The 18,962-nt window shown below is 38.5% G+C and overlaps 1 protein-coding gene across 2 annotated transcripts; it reads left to right on the top strand.

Annotated features, from left to right (window-relative positions):
* The first annotated feature begins 287 nt into the window (after window positions 1-287).
* LOC18425926 (uncharacterized) lies at window positions 288-18,272 on the top strand. 2 transcript variants are annotated; one of them, XM_088870348.1, is made up of 5 exons: window positions 288-617; window positions 4,371-4,443; window positions 10,141-10,280; window positions 11,139-11,186; window positions 17,738-18,272. In XM_088870348.1, the coding sequence occupies exons 1-5, from the start codon at window positions 351-353 to the stop codon at window positions 17,957-17,959; spliced, it is 750 nt and encodes a 249-aa protein (XP_088726474.1). In that variant the 5' UTR covers window positions 288-350; the 3' UTR covers window positions 17,960-18,272. The 2 variants fall into 2 exon arrangements, with proteins under 2 accessions (XP_088726474.1, XP_006830532.1); XM_006830469.4 differs by lacking the exon at window positions 11,139-11,186.
* Window positions 18,273-18,962: the final 690 nt, after the last annotated feature.

The following is an 18,962-nucleotide window of genomic DNA, read 5'->3' as shown; positions in this document are numbered from 1 at the left end:
CGATTATGCACTTGCGATGTCCTGTTTTCGTTTCACTGGCAGAGATTACATTTCCATGGAGTTTCATACTTTTTACCTTTATATAATTTCAGCATTATCCTGGTTATATGATTAATCTGATTGGGCATTATCCTGGTTCTATGATTCATTTCAAGAAAATATGATAAGTTACAAGAGCTATTTATGGTTCCCAATTATCTTTGCGATCATCAGTGTGAGGCAATGAGAAGATGCTGAGCTTTTCACTTTGGTCTGTGCTTAACATAGGTTCTATAGAAGGCAGCTTTGATATATCCGGTGGGTATTTCGACGAGGTGTATCAGTGAGAACAGGAAATATCTAGGGAAAACATGAATTCGCGTGGCTGTAGAAGGTCTTCGAAGGAAAATGGAAGGGGAAGCCATCGCAGGAAGAGAGAATCGGGCATCGAGCTTAATGACACCCTCTCTACAGAGACTAGGGTTTCTGAGGTGCCTGATCGAAGAAGGAATTCAAATTCTGCTCAAGCCAATGGGAGTAGAGGGAGTGCAACTAACCATCAGGCAGACTATGTAATGATTGACGTTGATGAAATGGAAGATGACTGTGTTGTTTCCTCTCCAAGAAGGTTTAATGAGGTATAGTTTTTAACCTTGGCATAATCTTAACTTGTTTTTGGGTTGTCATCTTTATCTTTTGCTTTATCCCACATTTATTTTTTCTTGTGGTCAGCTTCTGTTGTTTTATTCTAGTATTTTAATAAATTTGGGAATATTTGGATCCTGTTTTATTGCAACAAAATAGGCAATACAACTGTGCGCATTTTTTTTTTTTTTTGAGGAAGTTAATTTGGTGCACATTTTTTTTAAGCCAATGTGTCGCGAAAACAAGAATTTAAATGGAACTGGTAACTTTTTTTGTTCGTTGGGGTATGACAATTTGAAAATTAAGATTGTGACAATGAGTATTGAATAAAGGTAACTAAAAATTAAATATAAAGTAGTTTGTACAAAAGACTCACAAGGTGTGAGCAAAAGACCTCCCACAAGTCGGGTGCCCACAAAAAGGAAAACAAAACGAAAGACAAAAGACTAACAACCTTATAAATAAACGGGGAAAGGGTTCCAACAGGAATGAAGACTAGGGAAAAAGAAGTGAGAGAACAAAGCTGTATGAGTGATAGATAGAGAGATGGTAGAGTGAATAGGGGGGAGAAAGCAAGAAGAGAGACGAGAGAAAGCATAGGGGAGGTGGAAGAAAAGGGGTAGGAGAGAAGGAAAAGAAAAGGGGTCAAGGCGAAGGGGGATTGAGAGCTCCTCTTTATATATATATATATATATATATATATATATATATATATATATATATATATATATATATATATATATGGTCAGCCTCTATGTTATTTTCGTGCCAGCTGTTTTGGTAAGAGACTTGTAGTGGCGTGCTAAGGTGGTCTACATGGGCGAATATGTTAAACAAACGCCGGCGGGGTGGGGGGGGGGGGGATGTTGAGTTGGAAGCCCAAGCAATTACATTGCAAGAGTTGGCTTCTACAATGAGAGAGTTGCCCTAGTTGTGGTTGAATCTTCTTAGATTTTCAAGTAGGGCGATAGCTTCTACCCAGTTTGAGTCCCCTTGGCCAATATGAGAGGGGAAGAGCCATCTACATCCTTGAAAATATCACCCACTCCATAGGGACCTAGGTTGCCTAACGAGCAACCGTCAATGTTCACTTTGATGCTACCATCGGGGGGTGGTTGCTATATTCCTGAGCGTGACAAACTTGGATGCTTAGAATTGGCAATGGAGAGCTAGTTTTGGTGGAAGTCCGAGGAGGAGAGGCTTCTGAGAAGTTTGTAGTTGGAGGCTCACAAAATTGTAAGTTCTCTAGCCTTATCAGCTGTGGCGGCAACTAAATATTTGCTGCGCTTGAAAATTCGAGAGTTGTGTTCTTTTCAAATGGACTAGAGGGTGGCTTGAATGGATGAATGCCACATGAAAATCCTAGATGAGGGCAACGATGGAGAAAAGTAAGCAGTAAAGAGGTCGGGGATGTCTAGTGGGGTAACCCAAGAATAACTGAAATCACTAAGATGTTTAGACCACACACTCTGAGTATAGGGGCAGTGAATAAAAAGGTGAGGGTGTGTTTCCTCCTCCTGTTCACATAGGACACATCGATTGGCAAGATTAAAGCCTCTTCTCTGAAGTTGATCATGGGTAAGGTTTCATTGTGAGATGGCAAGCCAAGAGAAAGCTTGGACTCTAGGTGGGGTGTCAACAATCCATGCTTTATGGTGTATGGAGGGATTGGGTGGCGATTGAGGCGTAATGGCAAGCTAGAAGGAGGCAACTGAGAAATTACCAGAAGGATGTTTGGACCATATAGGTTTGTCAATCGCGATACCTCCAACAAAAAGTTGGATAGGAAGCCGAGAAGGTTGAGTAAGAGTTAGAATTCATTCTCGGTGAGTGGTCTTCTAGGCATTAGGATCGGAAGCGAGGGCGAAGAGTGCTGACCAAAGGTCTTTAAGTGCCGTGTCTCCAATCCATAGGTGCTTCCTGTAAAGAACCTTTGATCCGGAGGCCACTCGAAAGCGAGTAAGCGGCAAGAACAAATCTTGACAAGAGAATATGCTTTTGAAAAAGGCAGAGGTGGCTAGCCTAGGATTGTCCAAGAAGAACTAGTCAGAAAGGTCGGACCCATATTTATCTTTGAGGACCTAGTGCCAAAGGGAATTGTGACTAGTGGCAAAACACCACCACCAATTGCCTAAATGGGCGATATTGGTGAGTTTAAGGTCACAAATACCAAGGCCACCAGCGTTGTTAGGTTGGTATACTTCTCTTAAGAAACCAGAGGGATCTTCTTCTTGGAGGGGTAAGAGGACCAAAGGAAATGTCTCATAATCTTATTAAGGGTTGCAATGGTGGAGGCAGGCATGACGAACCATGTCCATGGCATAAATGGTAATGCTAGAAAGCACCGATTTGATGTGGGTAATTCTACCCTCAAGGGATAAGAGGCGATCTTTCCTAGAAGCAAACTTTTTGTGGAATTTCTTGGTAATGGGATCCCAAAGAGCTTTCCTGAGATTGCCGATGCAAAGAGGAAGATTGAGGTATTTGGAAGGAAACAAGTCAATGCCATAGCCTAGTCTGGCGGCAAAGAAGAGGAGTTGCTTCTCCAGGACATGGATGCCAAGAAGTTTGGACTTAGTAATGTTCACTTTCATGGCCGAAACAAGTTCAAACCACCTAAGGTCCAAAGAGAGTCGATCTGCTGGGTAGAGGCATCTAGAAAAACAAGTGTGTCATCTGCGTATTGCAGTTGACTAAGAGGAGGGCCATGCCTTGAAGGTCTGAATCCCTCAAGAATACCACGTTCGTAGAGACGAAGATGGATCTGCCAAAGACTTCCGAAAAAATAGCAAATAAAAAGGGTAAGAGGGGGTCCCCTTGATGCAAACCCTTTGATGGATAGAAGTATCCCTTAGGGGAGCCATTGAGAAGGATGGAAAAGGAGGTGGTGGAAATGCAAGCATGAATCCAATGGATCCGTTTTTCAAGGAACCCCATCTTAGATAAGACAATGGATTGGTTTGTGGGCAAGCATGGCGTAGTCAAGGATCTGTCTGTTATGGACAAATCCCTTCTGGTTTTAGGAAACAACTTGATTAAGGCAAGGTTTGAGCTTGGTAGCAAGGATTTTAGAGAGAATTTTGTAGGAAGAGTTTAGGAGGCTGATAGGCCTAAAGTCTGTAAGGTCATCAGCTCTATTAACATAATGAGTAAAATTGAATTAATTTAAATTGAAGGAATTTAAATTTGAAAGAACTCTAAAGGAAGCACTTTGAAAGAAAGTGTAGTTTGATCACATGTTGGAACTCTTGGACGGAATGAAAATTACATGCTTTGGACTACTTTGGTACTAAAGGTCATATTGTAAGTTTTGAAGTTGGATAAAATTGGATTTGATATGCGAAGATAATCATTACAAGCATGAATATTATTACAATGTTAGCTAAGAGTCTTACAGTTCTTTCATATTGTGTTGGGTATGTTGAATCTCAACAATTGAGCTTCTAAGCACAAGAAAAATGGGAAATTGGGCTGTGATGACTTCTACTTATTTTGTGTTTCTGGTTATGACTTTTAAAATCTGACCATGTATTTGACATGGGCTTCTTACTTCTAACTATTTCTGTTCAATCCATATGCTTTTAGATGGTTTAAATTTTTAATTAATGGTTGAGGGGTTAATTTGGGATCTAATTTGGGGTGCATATGAGCTTGTTGAATTGTTTGCTCTTCCAATTTCGTGTCTAGTTTTGCGTTATTCCTTGTGGGATTTTGTTCTTTATTTTTTTTCCTCATTTTCTTGCTAGGCCAGAAACCGGTCCAAAAGAAAAGAGAGAGTTCCAATAATGGTCGATGACGAACCCATTGCTAACCATTCAGGTAATTCTAACCATTCTCCATACATATTCCGCATGTGGGTTGAAGTCCGGAATTCTTAAATAAAACATCATCTCTTTGCATTTTTATTGATATCTTCATGGTTAAGATTTATTTATTTTTAACTTCCATGATGCAACCACTTCGTAACTACTTATTGGGAAGAGGAAAAATAATTGTTTCATGCTATTTTGATTCTTTGACTTTTGTGAATCTTAATCTTACCTTGTGGTCGTTCACTTTTTACAAATTTCCAAATGGACCTGCAATGGGACTTGAGCTAAATGGGCAATTTAGCTATGGTAGACTTGAATGGTGATCTATCCACCCACTGCTTTTCTTGCTTTACTACACAAACCAACAAACCAATGTAGTGCCCACACTCCGTCAAATTTGCTCCTGCACTCTTGTGCCCTATATGTTTATGATCGCACACTTTCTCTGCATGACGATCAAGTCAACATGGGCTAGAAGTGCTAAACGAAAAGGAGAAAAAAAGAAAGAAAGAAGAAGAAATTGACGCATGATTCCTAAACCATGCAATCCTATATAAGATAATGGCACCACCCTAAACTTATGAATGGAAAATCTCGATCTGGGGCCAAGGACATGTATCTTGGTCTCTCTATCAACCCGGCACCCTTCAGGTGGTATATGCGTCCCTTGGAAGTAGGGACCACCTGTTAACCCTTGTTGACACCCATGCAGCCCCTTCTTAATCTTCATCTCCTTCTCTCACAACTTTTTTTCTGGCGAGTTCCTGCTGTATGGTTCACATGAGTGCTTTCTCATTAATCTCCTCTGGGAAGGATTGGATTGAATTCACTCCCTATTCCCTCTCTCGTGGTGCATCGGTGGAGAATTCAATGTCACCATCTAGTCTTCAAAACAAACGAATATGGGTTCGAATTACATCTAAAATGGCTATTTTTTTGGACTTCGTCCATTGAAATAGCCTTTTCAGCCTCCCTTGCAAGGGGCCTCTTTGTCTGGTCCAATAAACAGCCCTCCCCAACCTTGTCCAATAGATTCTTGATCAATGCGGATTGGGAATACTTCTTGGGGGATCTCTACTGTGACCCACCCTCTTGCTGAACTCCTGTGGGCCAAGATCTTTGAGGTGCTACAGGATGTGGTGGAGGACAAATTCTCCATTTCGTTTTCATGCAATGGTGGTCCTCAATAGAGGTTGAGGGATGGTTAGGTTTCAAAATTTGCAAGAACCTTCAATTCCTCAAACGTAAGTTGATTCCCTGGAATAGGGACAATTTGGTTCCCCTCCCAGCCAAAAATTGGTCACATACAAAAATTTAGGATTAAGATTTACAGGGCGAACAAAGAGGTCCGGCCCTCTCTAACCATGATGTTAGAATTTTGTCAAATACAAATCTCCCGAAAATCTCTAGGGCACACTGAAACAAGCGAAGATATATTGGCATCAGCGGCCTAGGCTTAAATGGCTTTGTGCGGGGGACATGAGCACTCTTTCTTCCATAAATTGTGCAAATTGTTGTGGAAGAGTAAATGCCATCTTCTACATTAAAGATGGGGGTGGCCCCTGTAAAGAGCATCAAGATATCTTTCAAACTCGATAGTTTTTTTGGTAAAATCCATTCAAGGTTTTCCTTCTTTGAAAAGCTTTTCTGTGTTGAGATGTCCCTAGACCATGGATAGATAATATTCAGTTCCAACCATCTTACTAAATAGTTCGGTTTGGTTATCAAGGCCCTTTATGGAAAGGGTAATCCTCAAAGCCATCGCAAACATGGGCCATGACAAGGCATGTAGGGTAAACGCCTTCCCAGTTGTCTTGTTCCACAAGTTTTAAGACTCCTTGGTTTGGGTGTCTGTGCATGGTTTTGCCAACGTCAATGATAGGGGGAGGCATCATCAAAAGGTATGAATGCAACTTTCATTACTTGTCCCATAACTGGAGGGTGCTGCGGAAGTCACAATTTTAGATCGGCCCAGCTTGTTAAACAGAACCTTTAAGATCCTATCGAAGGTGCTCGCCTCCGGACTGCCCCAATTATTAGACCAAGTCATTTCCCCAAACCAAGGTGCTTTCTTGGAAGTTGGCAAACCCATGATGGTGCTCTCATCGCCAGTGAGCGCATAGGTTAATGTTTACTCTCGAAAATCCCTAGACTGAACTATAAATTAGACTTAACCATGTGGATTGGGGAGTCCTAGACAAGGTCTTGCACTTCATGGGTTTCAGCTACAAATCAAGAGCTTGGATCCACATATACTTTCTTCGCCTGTTACTCAGTTGTTATCGATGCCCCCCACAAGGCTTTCTCCCTGCCCCTTGTTGTCTTGGGCAAGGGGACCCCTGATCCCTTATACTTTTTACAATTGTGGCAGATGTTTCCAATAGATCCATTGACATGCTCCACCATTGTGGGGTGTTAAAGGGCAAAGTTTCAAAAAATGCTAGGTGGCCTGCCCAACTCCTAGTGCTTAGGCGGGCGCCCAGAACCTCGGGCGCCCTGTGGTGCAAACTCTTAGCATATTTTTATATATTTGCTATCCAAATGCACATATGTGCATATATTTGTGTCAAATTTTGTAATTTATTCCATTTGAAAATATCACAAGTTCGCAACATACGTTTTTATATACAAACCAGTGGTTTAAAAAATGGATCAGTGACCCGGATTGGACACCTCAAAAAACCATCCGGATTGGTGAATCGGTGATCCGGATCGAGAATCGATCGAATTAAGCCTTAAAAAAAATCCAAAAAAATTATTAAAATTCATTATAAATGTTGTTTTTTAGGAATCTAATAAGAAATGGGGGTACTCCATTACGAATTTTCATTTTTTTGCATGAATATGCCAATATTAATATGTTCTTTCCCGTTTACCATTTTATTTACATTACACAAAAGAAAAAGCATAGAATTATTATGGATTAAAAACGAATAAGAAATACTTGTTGTATAACTTTTTCTTTTTTACAAGAACCTTATATTTTCTTACAATAAACTTTTATTTTTTGACAAGAAAAAGAAATTTTGTTGTATTACCTTTTTTTTTTTTTTTTTTTTTACAAGAACCTTATATTTTTTTTACAATAAGCTTTTATTTTTTGACAAGAAATTTTTTTTTTGTTGCATTACCTTTTTTTTTTTGACAAGAACCTTACAGCTTTTTTTTTACAAGTCATATATTTTATTATAAAAAACTTTTATTGTTTATTTTTTAAAAATTATTTTGTAAAAAGGAAAAAATTTATTTGTTTGTGAAGGAACGATGGCACTTGGGCAGGAATTGATCCTGCGACGTCCATCGCACTAAAACAGCACGCTAACCACCACGTCAAACGTTAAGTTGTGATTCAAAGAGGCCACTTAATAATAGTACCATAGTTCTTTCTGAGCTATTGCCTTAGCACAATTGTCCCAGATCGAAACTACTGAATAAATTTGGTAAGGATAAATAGTCTTTTGCTATCAAAGCTAGTCGCGCGTGAAACGCACGTAGCAGTGTGGTTTTGTGATGGAGGAGCACGAGCGTTTGACAATAGGTGCCCATTGTAACTGAAAAATTAAAAAAATGCCCCTTGTGACTCTTGATGTCATGCGCGTGCACAAAACCGGACTAGTCATTATGTCATCTGACCATAGAATCGGGCGAGTCATTACGTCATCCGGCGATGCACTGTACAGAATCACCGGTTCTTCTCTAGAATCAGGCGATTCCTGGTTTTACAAAAGAATCAACACTGGATGATCGATTCTAGATTCGAATCGGCCGATTCAGTGCCGACTCGACGATTTTTAAAACACTGATACAAACATATCACATATCTCAAGTTGAGAATAAACTTATTCAAAATTTCAAACCATAAAAAATATTTAAAAGTCTAATGTCTCTAACTCTCATATTCTCATATTCCATATCCATAAAATAAACCATAATGACATCCAAGTCTCCAACTTTCCAAGTCGTCAACAAATTGACTTTCAAAACTATAAAAAACCAGTAAACCGCACAACAAAATAGTCCAACAAGGCAAGAAAAGTATAAACCACATAACAAAATAAAAATAGTCCAAATGTCTAAAGCCCAAACAAAGATGGTGCAGTAAAGTCACTACAAAAGAAGAGGGAAGACATCAATAAGAATCAGAATGATCATCTTCATTGCTTTCATCTGCATCAGAATTGGGGCCTTCATCATCAGAATCATCACCCTCTTCAACAGATTCCTCTTCTTCCAGAGATTCTTCTTTATGTTTTCGAGGTCCCGGTGTGTGGGTAGCCTGTTGGCTTTTATGTTGATGTACAATCATCCTTCATTTTTTTTAAAAAGAAAAAAAGAGACAAATTAGGATCCATTAAATAGAAAAAAGTCCATTTGGATTAAGGGCCTGTTTGGATGACATTGAAATTTATTTGGAGTAGACTTTCTTATCTAAAATTAATATATTCTGGATAATATCGTTTTGTTAGCTGTTTGATATTTATCTTCGTGATTTCCAGCCATCAGCTATTTTTGGCAAAAAACAAGTGGTTTTTGGCAAATTACTTTAATTAAAGTAGAAACAAGTTTTCAAAAAAAAAAAAATTTATATGTAAAACTACCTACAAGTTTTATCTCAGATAACTTTATGATGGACACTACCAAACAATAGATTGTTCATTATCATGAATAATTTCATTGAAACAATGAATTGTCAGTGATGTCCAGTGCACTCAAACATGCCCCAAGTTTAATGGCATTTTCTTGAGGTTGGGTTACCCAATCTTAATAAGATTCCATTAAACACAAACCAAAACCCATTCTTGCATATGGGCCACAAATCCAGAACTAAACTTAAAAAAAATATAGAAAAAATAAATCTACTCAATATTCATAAAAATAAATATGCTAACTTTTTAAAATGAAACTGATCTGGGCGCTAATCACTGACTATTGGTTTCTGAAAGTCCTCTTTCACAACCATTTCAATCCATAGTATAGGGTAGAATGCTTTTCTCAAAATGTAAAAAGGTTCACAAATCCTTTCAATCTTCAAAAAATATTTATTTTTTTGAAATTTCCCTCGTGAAAACCAATGAAAGATGGATTTTAAAAAAAGAATGGGGAGTAACATATTTGCCGTGGGCAAAGGGCATTTATTTGTCCTCTTGCTAAGGTCATCAAGGTGCCACCTAGGCGACTAGGCTTTTTCAGGCACGTAGGCAGCCTCTTGAGTCCCCAAGTGGGCGCCTAGGCACCTCAACGCCTAGATTGCCGGCCGTCCTTGTGAACAAGGCTAGGGACAACATACCCATGAAAGATTGTAGATATTATGGAGGAAGCAGCGATAAGTCAGAGGATTCTGTTTACAGTAGACGATTACCTTTGAGATGCCAATCAGGAAGCCAATTCTTGTTTAGAGCTGAAGTGGATAAAGAGGTGATGCTCAGGGACAATATTCCACCCCTTTGGCCTTGTTTGGTTTTTTTTTGGCTACTTTATTATATGCCTTTGCATGTTGAAGCATTCATGCAACTTGTAATTTTTTTTTCCCGATGGATCAACTTATATATTCTATTTCTTAATGCTCAGTGACTGATTGGGATATATCTTTGTATGTCTCATTCTTTACATTTGTTTGCTTTGCTTTTGTTTAATTTTTCCTATAATCCTATTGCTATCCAATTTTTTCATGGAACAATTCTAATTTTGGAATTGGTTAATCTAGGGCCCTCAATTGATGAAATGGGTAGAAATGTTGCATTCTCCACTAGATCTATTAAGCGGAGGAAGAATAATCCAGCAGGTGTGAGAATTATCACTTGTGATCCTGATGATGGTTGTGGAAATGGTGATCCTACTGTAAAGGTAAAATGACGGTTGGAACTCTCATATACTTATTTTTTTTCAACTTGAAGTGATGAGCTTTCCAATCTCTTCTTTCCCTTATATATTTCTTACCTACAATGTTAGGCATACAAGTTGGTTAATCTGTCGAAATCAAATTAGTGAATGACCTTTCTGTCATGCTTAGATGTATCCATCTATGTGCTAGATGTATCCATCTATTGGCTATCAAATAGATGTACAATGAAACTACTTCTCTTAGTTGCGTTACATTTCCAATTCTTCTCCTGCAGAAGAGCAGTTAGATTTCTTCATCCTTCAATTTTCCTCTTACCTTCAATTTGCTTGTTCCTCTTGCCTAGTGATTTTGTTGTTATGAACCTAATTGACCAATAATGCAAATTGGGACTTTGGAGTAGATGTCTGGACAACCTTTGGTGAGCTATCAATTCTTATCATGTGTATTTTCTCATGAACGGCTCTCACTAGCCAATAAAAAAGATTCCTAGTTCAACTTTGTTTTAAGTTAAAGTATAGTGTAGGACCTTTTACCTTTGATATGAAATGGTCAAAATCAACCCTAGCCATTAGATTTGAAATAGGACGGGACCATGTTCCCACCTGAAGTTCAAAAAACTTTTCCTCAAATTGGTGTTGGGAAATGACATACCCCAGAGTCTGATTTTTCTCCTAACAGCTTGGGTTGTTTGTGACAATTGTGTATGAGAAGTAATGGTCTCATTGTATACAATCCCTTGTTTATCATGAAGAAGAATATTCCTTTCAGCCATCATCTCGGGGTTTTTGAGTATCCAAATTTGGCTTAGGCTTGATTGGATTTTTTTTCGATGATCACAACATTATGTCCCACTACTGCAGAACTACTCAAGGAAGCATTTTACCAAATGGACCCACATCCAAGAGAATGTAAGAGCTTTCGTGTGTCTCAACTTTGGTTCCTGAATAAGCAAAAAATCCACTTTTTGATTCTAATCCTATTGCTCAACGGCCTCTTGATTTATGAATTCAATTCATGCATGGAGTTATCATCCTTAAAATTATTTTTCTTGGGCAAGCTGCTAGAAATTATGTAGTTGATCATAACATAAAATAAAAACTATATACAGACACACACCACATACAGAGAACTATTGTTCCTCAATGGCATGCAATCGTGAATCCTGGATAGAATCCAAGTCACTAACACATGTACGATAAAGTTCTATAAGTTCTTTGCTTGATGGTAGACATTGTGTCGATAACATTTTCTTTTGTTTAAGCAAGTAACCTCCTGTAGAAGATGAATTTTTTATTCTCGGATGTCTTTAATTAATTCTCGAATGCTTCTTTAACTTCTGTACTTCTGAAGTGATTCTTTATGTTCTATTATAATCAAGGGCCTTAGCAATGGCTAGCTTAGCATATTAATAACATCATAGCTCTAGAGAATCACTGGCTTCTTCTCTCCATCCTCCTGTCAAAGAACCTTCATGAGAGTAGGTGCTCCCCCCCTTTTTCTCTCTCGCTATATATATATATATATATCTATGGATATATATGTGTGGATGGGTGGGTGTGTTCATTCGTCCGCGCATGCGCGTGTGTGTGTGTGTGTGGGTTGTTTGTGTTCTACTATTGTCAAGGGCTTTAGCAACAGCTAGCTTGGCATATCGATAATGTCATGGCTATGGTGAATCATTGGCTTCTCATCTTCATCCTCCTTTGAAAGAACCTTCTGAGAATCCAGTGCTCTCTCTCTTTCTCAATACATACATATATATATATTTATATATATATATATATATATATATATATATATATATATACATGCACACATACACATACATACATACATGAGGGAGTTCTTGTTGTTGGGTACAGGTGATAACTATAGATACACCTCGTCAATAGGGCCATAGCATGCAAGTGTATGAAAGCAGGAGGTCTGTAGTATTAGGTCGCTTAGGTATATAAACACTACTATATTGGAAGAGTGGCTTTGGTAGTTTCCGACGTAGTAATCGATATCGCGAGCGAGGTCAGATTCCAGTTTGAAATCAGGACCGCAGGATCAAGAGATGCGTGAAGATCTGTTGGATAGGGATTGGGATCCGTGTGCCATGAGTTAAAGGAGAGTGTGATTCATATTTGTCTAGGATCAAATGATAAAGTATATGGGATCGAGGTTCGTCTACCTTAGAATTGAGGCTCCCCAAATAGGATCCTCTAGTTCAGGAATGAAATCCGTCGAAAGAGATGATTAATGTCTTTTCTGAATTCAAAAACCGAAGTGTCATTAAATACAAGGAATCTTGTTTTTAAAATCTTTTTCTAATTTTTTGTTATTATTGGAGTGTGTTCATAAGTGAGAAGTGAATCTGAAAACCTAAAATGAGGATTCAAATTGCAGTCCTCAGGCATGAAAGAAGCTATAGTGTTTGTAATGGTGGATATGGTCAACGACAAGGCCCTAGAGAAATCAATTTTGTCTCTACAAGCTTAAAACACTGGTTGCCGTTGTGGGCATTGGGAATATTTCTCTGCTGGTTGATCTATCTACATACACACACAGGGGGGGGGCAAACAAATATGAGAGAGAGAGAGAGAGAGAGAGAGAGAGAGAGAGAGAGAGAGAGATTATGGGCTAGGGAGTTAGAGAGAGGCTGGGTAGTGGAAGAGGGGAGTGGTTAGTGCATGAGATTCAAAATGTGCTGGTGATCTTCGGTATCGATGTAAAAGAAACTCGATTCCACATTGACAGAGGCTCGATTCCACTTAGTCATGGATCCATGATTTAGATGAGAGGGATTTGGATCCCAATAACCAAGGATCTAGATCCCCAACTTTGCAGATCGAGCTTCCAGAGCTTGAGCAACCACCTTCTTGGGAGATTCTGTTAGCTATAGTTTGCAACTCAGGAGAGTCAATGTTGGAGGGTGGTCATCCAGCAATAATATGGTCTCATTAGTCAGGATGGCTTTGAAAGAGCGACACCAACCCCTGAATGTCTAGTGCTTGGAAAATACTCTTGACCTTCACCCCTTGTGCAAACAAGGAGACTCTGTTGTTGGACCCCCACATTTACTAGATACCTTAATGATCATGGACTGCCTTTCGTTTAGCAATTTCTCTCATACTGGTAGGCTTTCTTTCTACCTGGTCAAGGATGTGATAGGCCACTATGAAGCCCCATTTTTGTCTGGTATATTTATTGCTAACAACTTTCTACTGTTATATGAGATGAATCCATGGCCCTATCGATCACCAGCAGGGCTTGGTCACATCTAGTCCCTCTGAAGATCCAAATCATAGTTACCGGAATCTCTCCCCGGACCCCGCGATTCTGGTTCTGAAACCTGTTTTCGCGTTTCCATCAAGGAAACTCCATGGAAACCGTTTTTTTTAACCAACGAAACTCGATTCCTTTATTTTGGAATCTCGATTCCATACCTAGGTGGAAACCTTTTTTTTGCAACATAGGAAACTCGATTCCTTAATTTCGGAATCTCGATTCCTCACACGTGGAAACCTATTTTTGAACCCAAGGAAACTCGATTCCTTAATTTTAGAATCTCGATTCAACACTTATTTTAAAAATAATTTTCGGAACCAAGGAAACTCGATTCCTTAGTTTTGGAATCTCGTTCCTTAATTTCAGAATCTCAATCCATCAGATCCAGAGAAACTTGAACCCCTTAATTGTGGGTAGACGCTCCCAAATAGATTGAATCTGGCTTCTAGCGCGGTTTAAATCTTGATTCCATATTAAATGATACACGATTCTACAAGCAATTGAACTCATTTCGTCAAGGTTTTGAATCATCTACACCGTATAAAACATTAGTTTCTTGTAAATAATAACCACAAAAGTAATGTTTTATTTTTTGGTGGATATCATGCTTTATGGTCTCAAATGATAGCACTAGGCAGCATGTGTATTCGAAAGGGGTATTATTATTTATAAGGCATGTATTTTAGAAGGAATTTAATGAGATTGTGTTGCTTTTTTAGTTATATTTATTACGTTTCTTATATTTATGTTAATGTAAACTGCTATAGTTTCTTTACCTTGCTCATAGTTATCTGAATTGCTTAAGTGAACTTGCACGACGTCTCGCCTTGCAACATTGCTTAGTACTGTACTATCGATTGCAAAATTATTATTAGTAATGTTATTTTTACTTCTTTTTTTCTTGATTTAAATGCCTATAGAATAATGTTCTTTATATTTGCGGTGATATAAACTGCCTTGGTTTTTTAATCTTGCTCATATGTTATGTGAAATTATTTAAATGCCCATAGAATAATGTTTCTTATATTTGCGGTGATGTAAACTGCCTTGGTTTCTTAATCTTGCTGATGTGTTATTTAAAAAGACTGCTTAAGTGATCTTACACCATGTGTAGCCTCACAACATTGCTTAGTATTGAAATACTGAATGTAAAGTGGTTATTAATAATGCTAATTTTATTTATTCGCCTCTAATTTAAATGCCTATAAAATATTGAAATCTTGTAATAGCATATAAAGCAACACACATGGACTGACGATTCTACACAACAACATATCTATGTACCACATATGTCAGAAACTCGAATCAAGTGATGCTGGAAACTCGATTCTGCTATTGTAATTCTCGATCTCAAACCAGCATGGATCCCTGATCCATATACTTAAGAAACTTGATTCCAAATATGTGAGAAACACGATTCCATAGATGATGGAAACTCGATTCCAAATATGTTAGAATCACGATTCCATAAATGATGGAAACTCGATTCTGCATATGTCGGAAACTCGATTCCATAGATGACGGAAACTCGATTCCACATATTCATGAAACTTGACACTTGGAGTGTCGAACCCAGTGGGATGGGAATCTCGATTCCAAGGAGGCCGAAATCTCGATTCTATATGTGGATGAAACTTGGACCTATTTCAATCGATACTCGATTCCTGAAAATTAGGAATCTCGTTCCTAGCGATTCCTATTGTATGGACAACGATTCGTACAATGGGAAACTTTTGGTCAGGCACAATTCCACGATTCTGGTTCCTGAAACGATTCATGTTCCCAGGCATTTCCAACAACTATGGTCCAAATATTTGGATGGCTGGTCTTACACAAGAAGATACTCACAAGTGGATCAGCTACAAAAACAAGGTCTTGCAATGCATAATCCTTGTATCCTTTGCAAGGAAAGGGAAGAGTCAGATGACTCTATCCTCCCCCACTGTCCAACAATGTGGCATATCTTGGGTTGTGTACTGCAAGTGTTTAGAGGCAAGTGGGTGAATCCAGGAGCAGTGCAAAACAATTCTATCAGGACTGCTTCTCCCTGCCTATGCCAAATGCTGGTTTAATCCTTTGCAGGAATTCTGCATTGGCACTCTTACTGAACATCTGGCTGGAACGTAATAGGAGGATTTATGAAAATCAATGAAAAATCTGTATGCTCGGTGAAGGATGATACTAAGACTACTATAATTGAAGGGGTGAGACAAGTCAAGATATTTAGAGGGTATGTGACCTTGGACTTTATCCCAAAGTGGGAAGCCCTTGCTAGAACGAAAATAATGACCTCCACTATGTTGTTCCTTTGGTCAGGGCCCATAGCATCACCATCTGATGCGAGGGCGAAGCACGTGCCTTATTACAAGGACTCGAATTGTTTTGACAGAAGATGGAGCAACTCATTATTGGTTGGACTCATCAACTGGGCTAACAGGCTATTTGGCTATGGAGACTAGATCAAATCATGGTCATCAACATTTGGGGTTGGTTACACGAATTATGTTCATCCATTTTGCTCTATCAAGGGCCAAACCCTCAATAAGACTATAAATCCTCGTATCTTTTTTCACTTCCATTCATGTCCTTTTGTGCCCTTCTCTTGCCATTTTCTATCCTTCCATTTGAACCAAATCGTACCTCCTAGTCGATGGTCTGCACTGCACGTGGTCAGCCCACTTAAGTTTACTTCCCCACATCTTGTCGCCTATTGGAGCCACCTTTTAGTTCCCTCGAATATATTCATTCTGAAATCTATCCTTTCTTGTTTGCACTCATCCATCTCAAATTCTCATCTTTGCTATACTCGTCCTATGGATATGTTGTTTCTTAGCCGCCCAACATTTCATCCCATAAAGCAAAGTTGGTTTCACAGCTGTCCTATAGAACTTCCCCTTCAGCGTCATTGGTATGCGGAGATCATATAAAACTTCGGCTGCACAGCTCCACTTTACCCACCCAGCTTTAATTTTATATACGATATCTTCCTTTCACATATTTGAGGAAAATTTCACATTGAGTGCAGTGTTCAACTTCTCATTTTGGCATGAAGCCAATAGCATTACTTCTCATTTTGGCATTAAGCCAATAGCATATCTGTTGGCCTGGCCAACAAGGGGCCACCGGCAATACACTTATTCTCAATCACCGATAGCAGTCTAGATCGAATATAATTTCACACAACTCATGATATTCAATATTTTTTGATACAGCACACTTGTTGGAAATTGGAAGTTTGGCCTCCCTTTTTGGTACTCTGTATATGGTCCATGTAACTAATATACAACTTTTATCCAATTGTAATACTCTACAGACAAGTTCATAAAAAGACAAAAAAATTATATTTGCTGACCAGTTGAGTCCTACGTCTCAGCTGGCATTTGTGACTGGTGATGTATTGTCCATAGTCACACCAAATTGATTTGTAGGAAATCTATGGAATTACCCATTAGAGAGGAACTATTCAACATTTTGCCTATCTGCAGCTATTCGAACTCAAAACCATGTGTGTTTTTCTTTGGGTATTTTGAACTTAAATTGAAAGATATGGGTAACATGTTGAATTGTTCATCTCTCATGCGTAAGTTGATAAATGTTTTCTTGATTTATTTAAATACTTCATGAAATTATTTAAATTTCCAGAATATTTATTACCACTTGGATACTCATAAAAGGTAGTATTGATTTTGATGTCATAAAAGGTAGCCTAACCCGAAAAGCTAGATTTTGTTGTGAGTTGTTGCAACTTGCTTCATGGCAGTCTTGATTAGTACTTCTATTGCTGGATATCCCATTGGCCTTGATAAGTTTTGCTTGAAGAATCCAAAAAACATGATGCATGATGAGCTTCCACTCATCCTGGTGCATGTGCACACGTGTTGCAGGGGAAAAAAATGACATGTAGAAGAAAGGATCCTTGGTTCTTGGTAAAAGATTGATATACCAAATATCATATTCTGCGTGCATCCAAATGCATGATGCGTTAGGGAGCTTGATTTCATACTGCTGCATGTGCACACTTGTGGCAATTGGACCCATAAATTAGATGATTGACATCCACCCAAGGGGCGATATGAGCTTTTGTTAGACTCGTTTCATTGTAGTTTCTCTTGAGTTCTTCACTGCAATAAAGCTTTGTTGATTAGGTCAAATTGAACACTGAATCTAAATTTGTCTGGAACTGCAGGAATCAAAGCAGGCTACTGCAGAAGTAACGCCAAAAGAGAAGTTCTGTTGTCCAATTTGCATAAACACAATTTCTGAGGAAACGACTACTGTATGTGGCCACATCTTCTGCATGGGTTGTATCAAAACTGCGATAAAAGCTCAGGGTAAATGCCCTACTTGCAGGCGTAAGCTCACAGCTCGCAGCATCCACCGGATCTTCCTTTCTTCAATCAAGTGCTGAACACAGACTTCACACTTTTGGGTTTTTGATAAATATAATTTTCAAGCTAATGTTTAAATGGAATTCTGAGATGGAAATTTGTAAGCTACATCGGCCTGAGGTTGCTCGAGTATTCTCTAAGCTCTCTGGAAATTTCATAGATTTCTCTCACTTTTTGAACCTCCCACTGATTTCTCTGGCCATTCTGAACTGTTGTGATCCTTGTGGGAACTTGCATGGCAACCTATAATGGGTGGCACCTCTAGCTTTCAATGGAAAGGATCCTAGCACTTGTAATATCAAAAGAAAGCAACCTTTTGTTGTCTTTACATCACTCTTTGAGTTATCCGGGCATTTTGACTAAGTCTGTTATAGTCGCAATTTGCAAGGCCAAATCTGTGTGGTCCAATACTGATAGAAACAAGTGGTTGACCAAGCCTACCAGACAGACCATCTGGTTTTATAGATTTTTGGGTAACCATCACCTTTTACTATTATTTATTTATTTGGTGGTGTTTTTATTTTCTTGCTTTCGTTCTTGTGTTTTTCAAGTCCAATTTTGGTGAGTTTGAAGGGATTGTGTATATGAAATTATTTATCTTTTTTTGCAAGGAGGTCGCAATTACTCCAAGTTGAGTGATTGTGAACTCCTTGTGGTAAGAGTAATTGGTCTCTTTGTATATTTTTCTCTTTCTAATTATGCAGATATATTAGCATGAGTCACCCAACCATTCCAATTCAACCCTACAAATTATAGCGATATGAAGCTCAAACTCTCTCTCTTTTTATATATATATATAAGAAAATATTGGGATTAGCCCACTAGCTTATATGAATATATGAGCTTAACAGTTCAGATTGAATCTGGACCGATCTGACGGTCACCATTTCATTTTGCGTTTGATTTTTAATTTTTTTTTTACAAATCCAAATCAATTAAAAAAATTTATCATTCTTGCAAGGAGGTCACAATTACTTTATTCTTAAGAGTAATTGGTCTTTTTGTATATTTTTCTCTTTCTAA

This window comes from Amborella trichopoda, chromosome 6, assembly GCF_054954075.1.
Source record: "Amborella trichopoda isolate Santa Cruz 75 chromosome 6, AtrichopodaSantaCruz75HAP2 v2.0, whole genome shotgun sequence".
In the NCBI taxonomy this organism is placed as follows: domain Eukaryota; kingdom Viridiplantae; phylum Streptophyta; class Magnoliopsida; order Amborellales; family Amborellaceae; genus Amborella; species Amborella trichopoda.
This window is presented reverse-complemented; position numbering and strand designations above follow the sequence as displayed.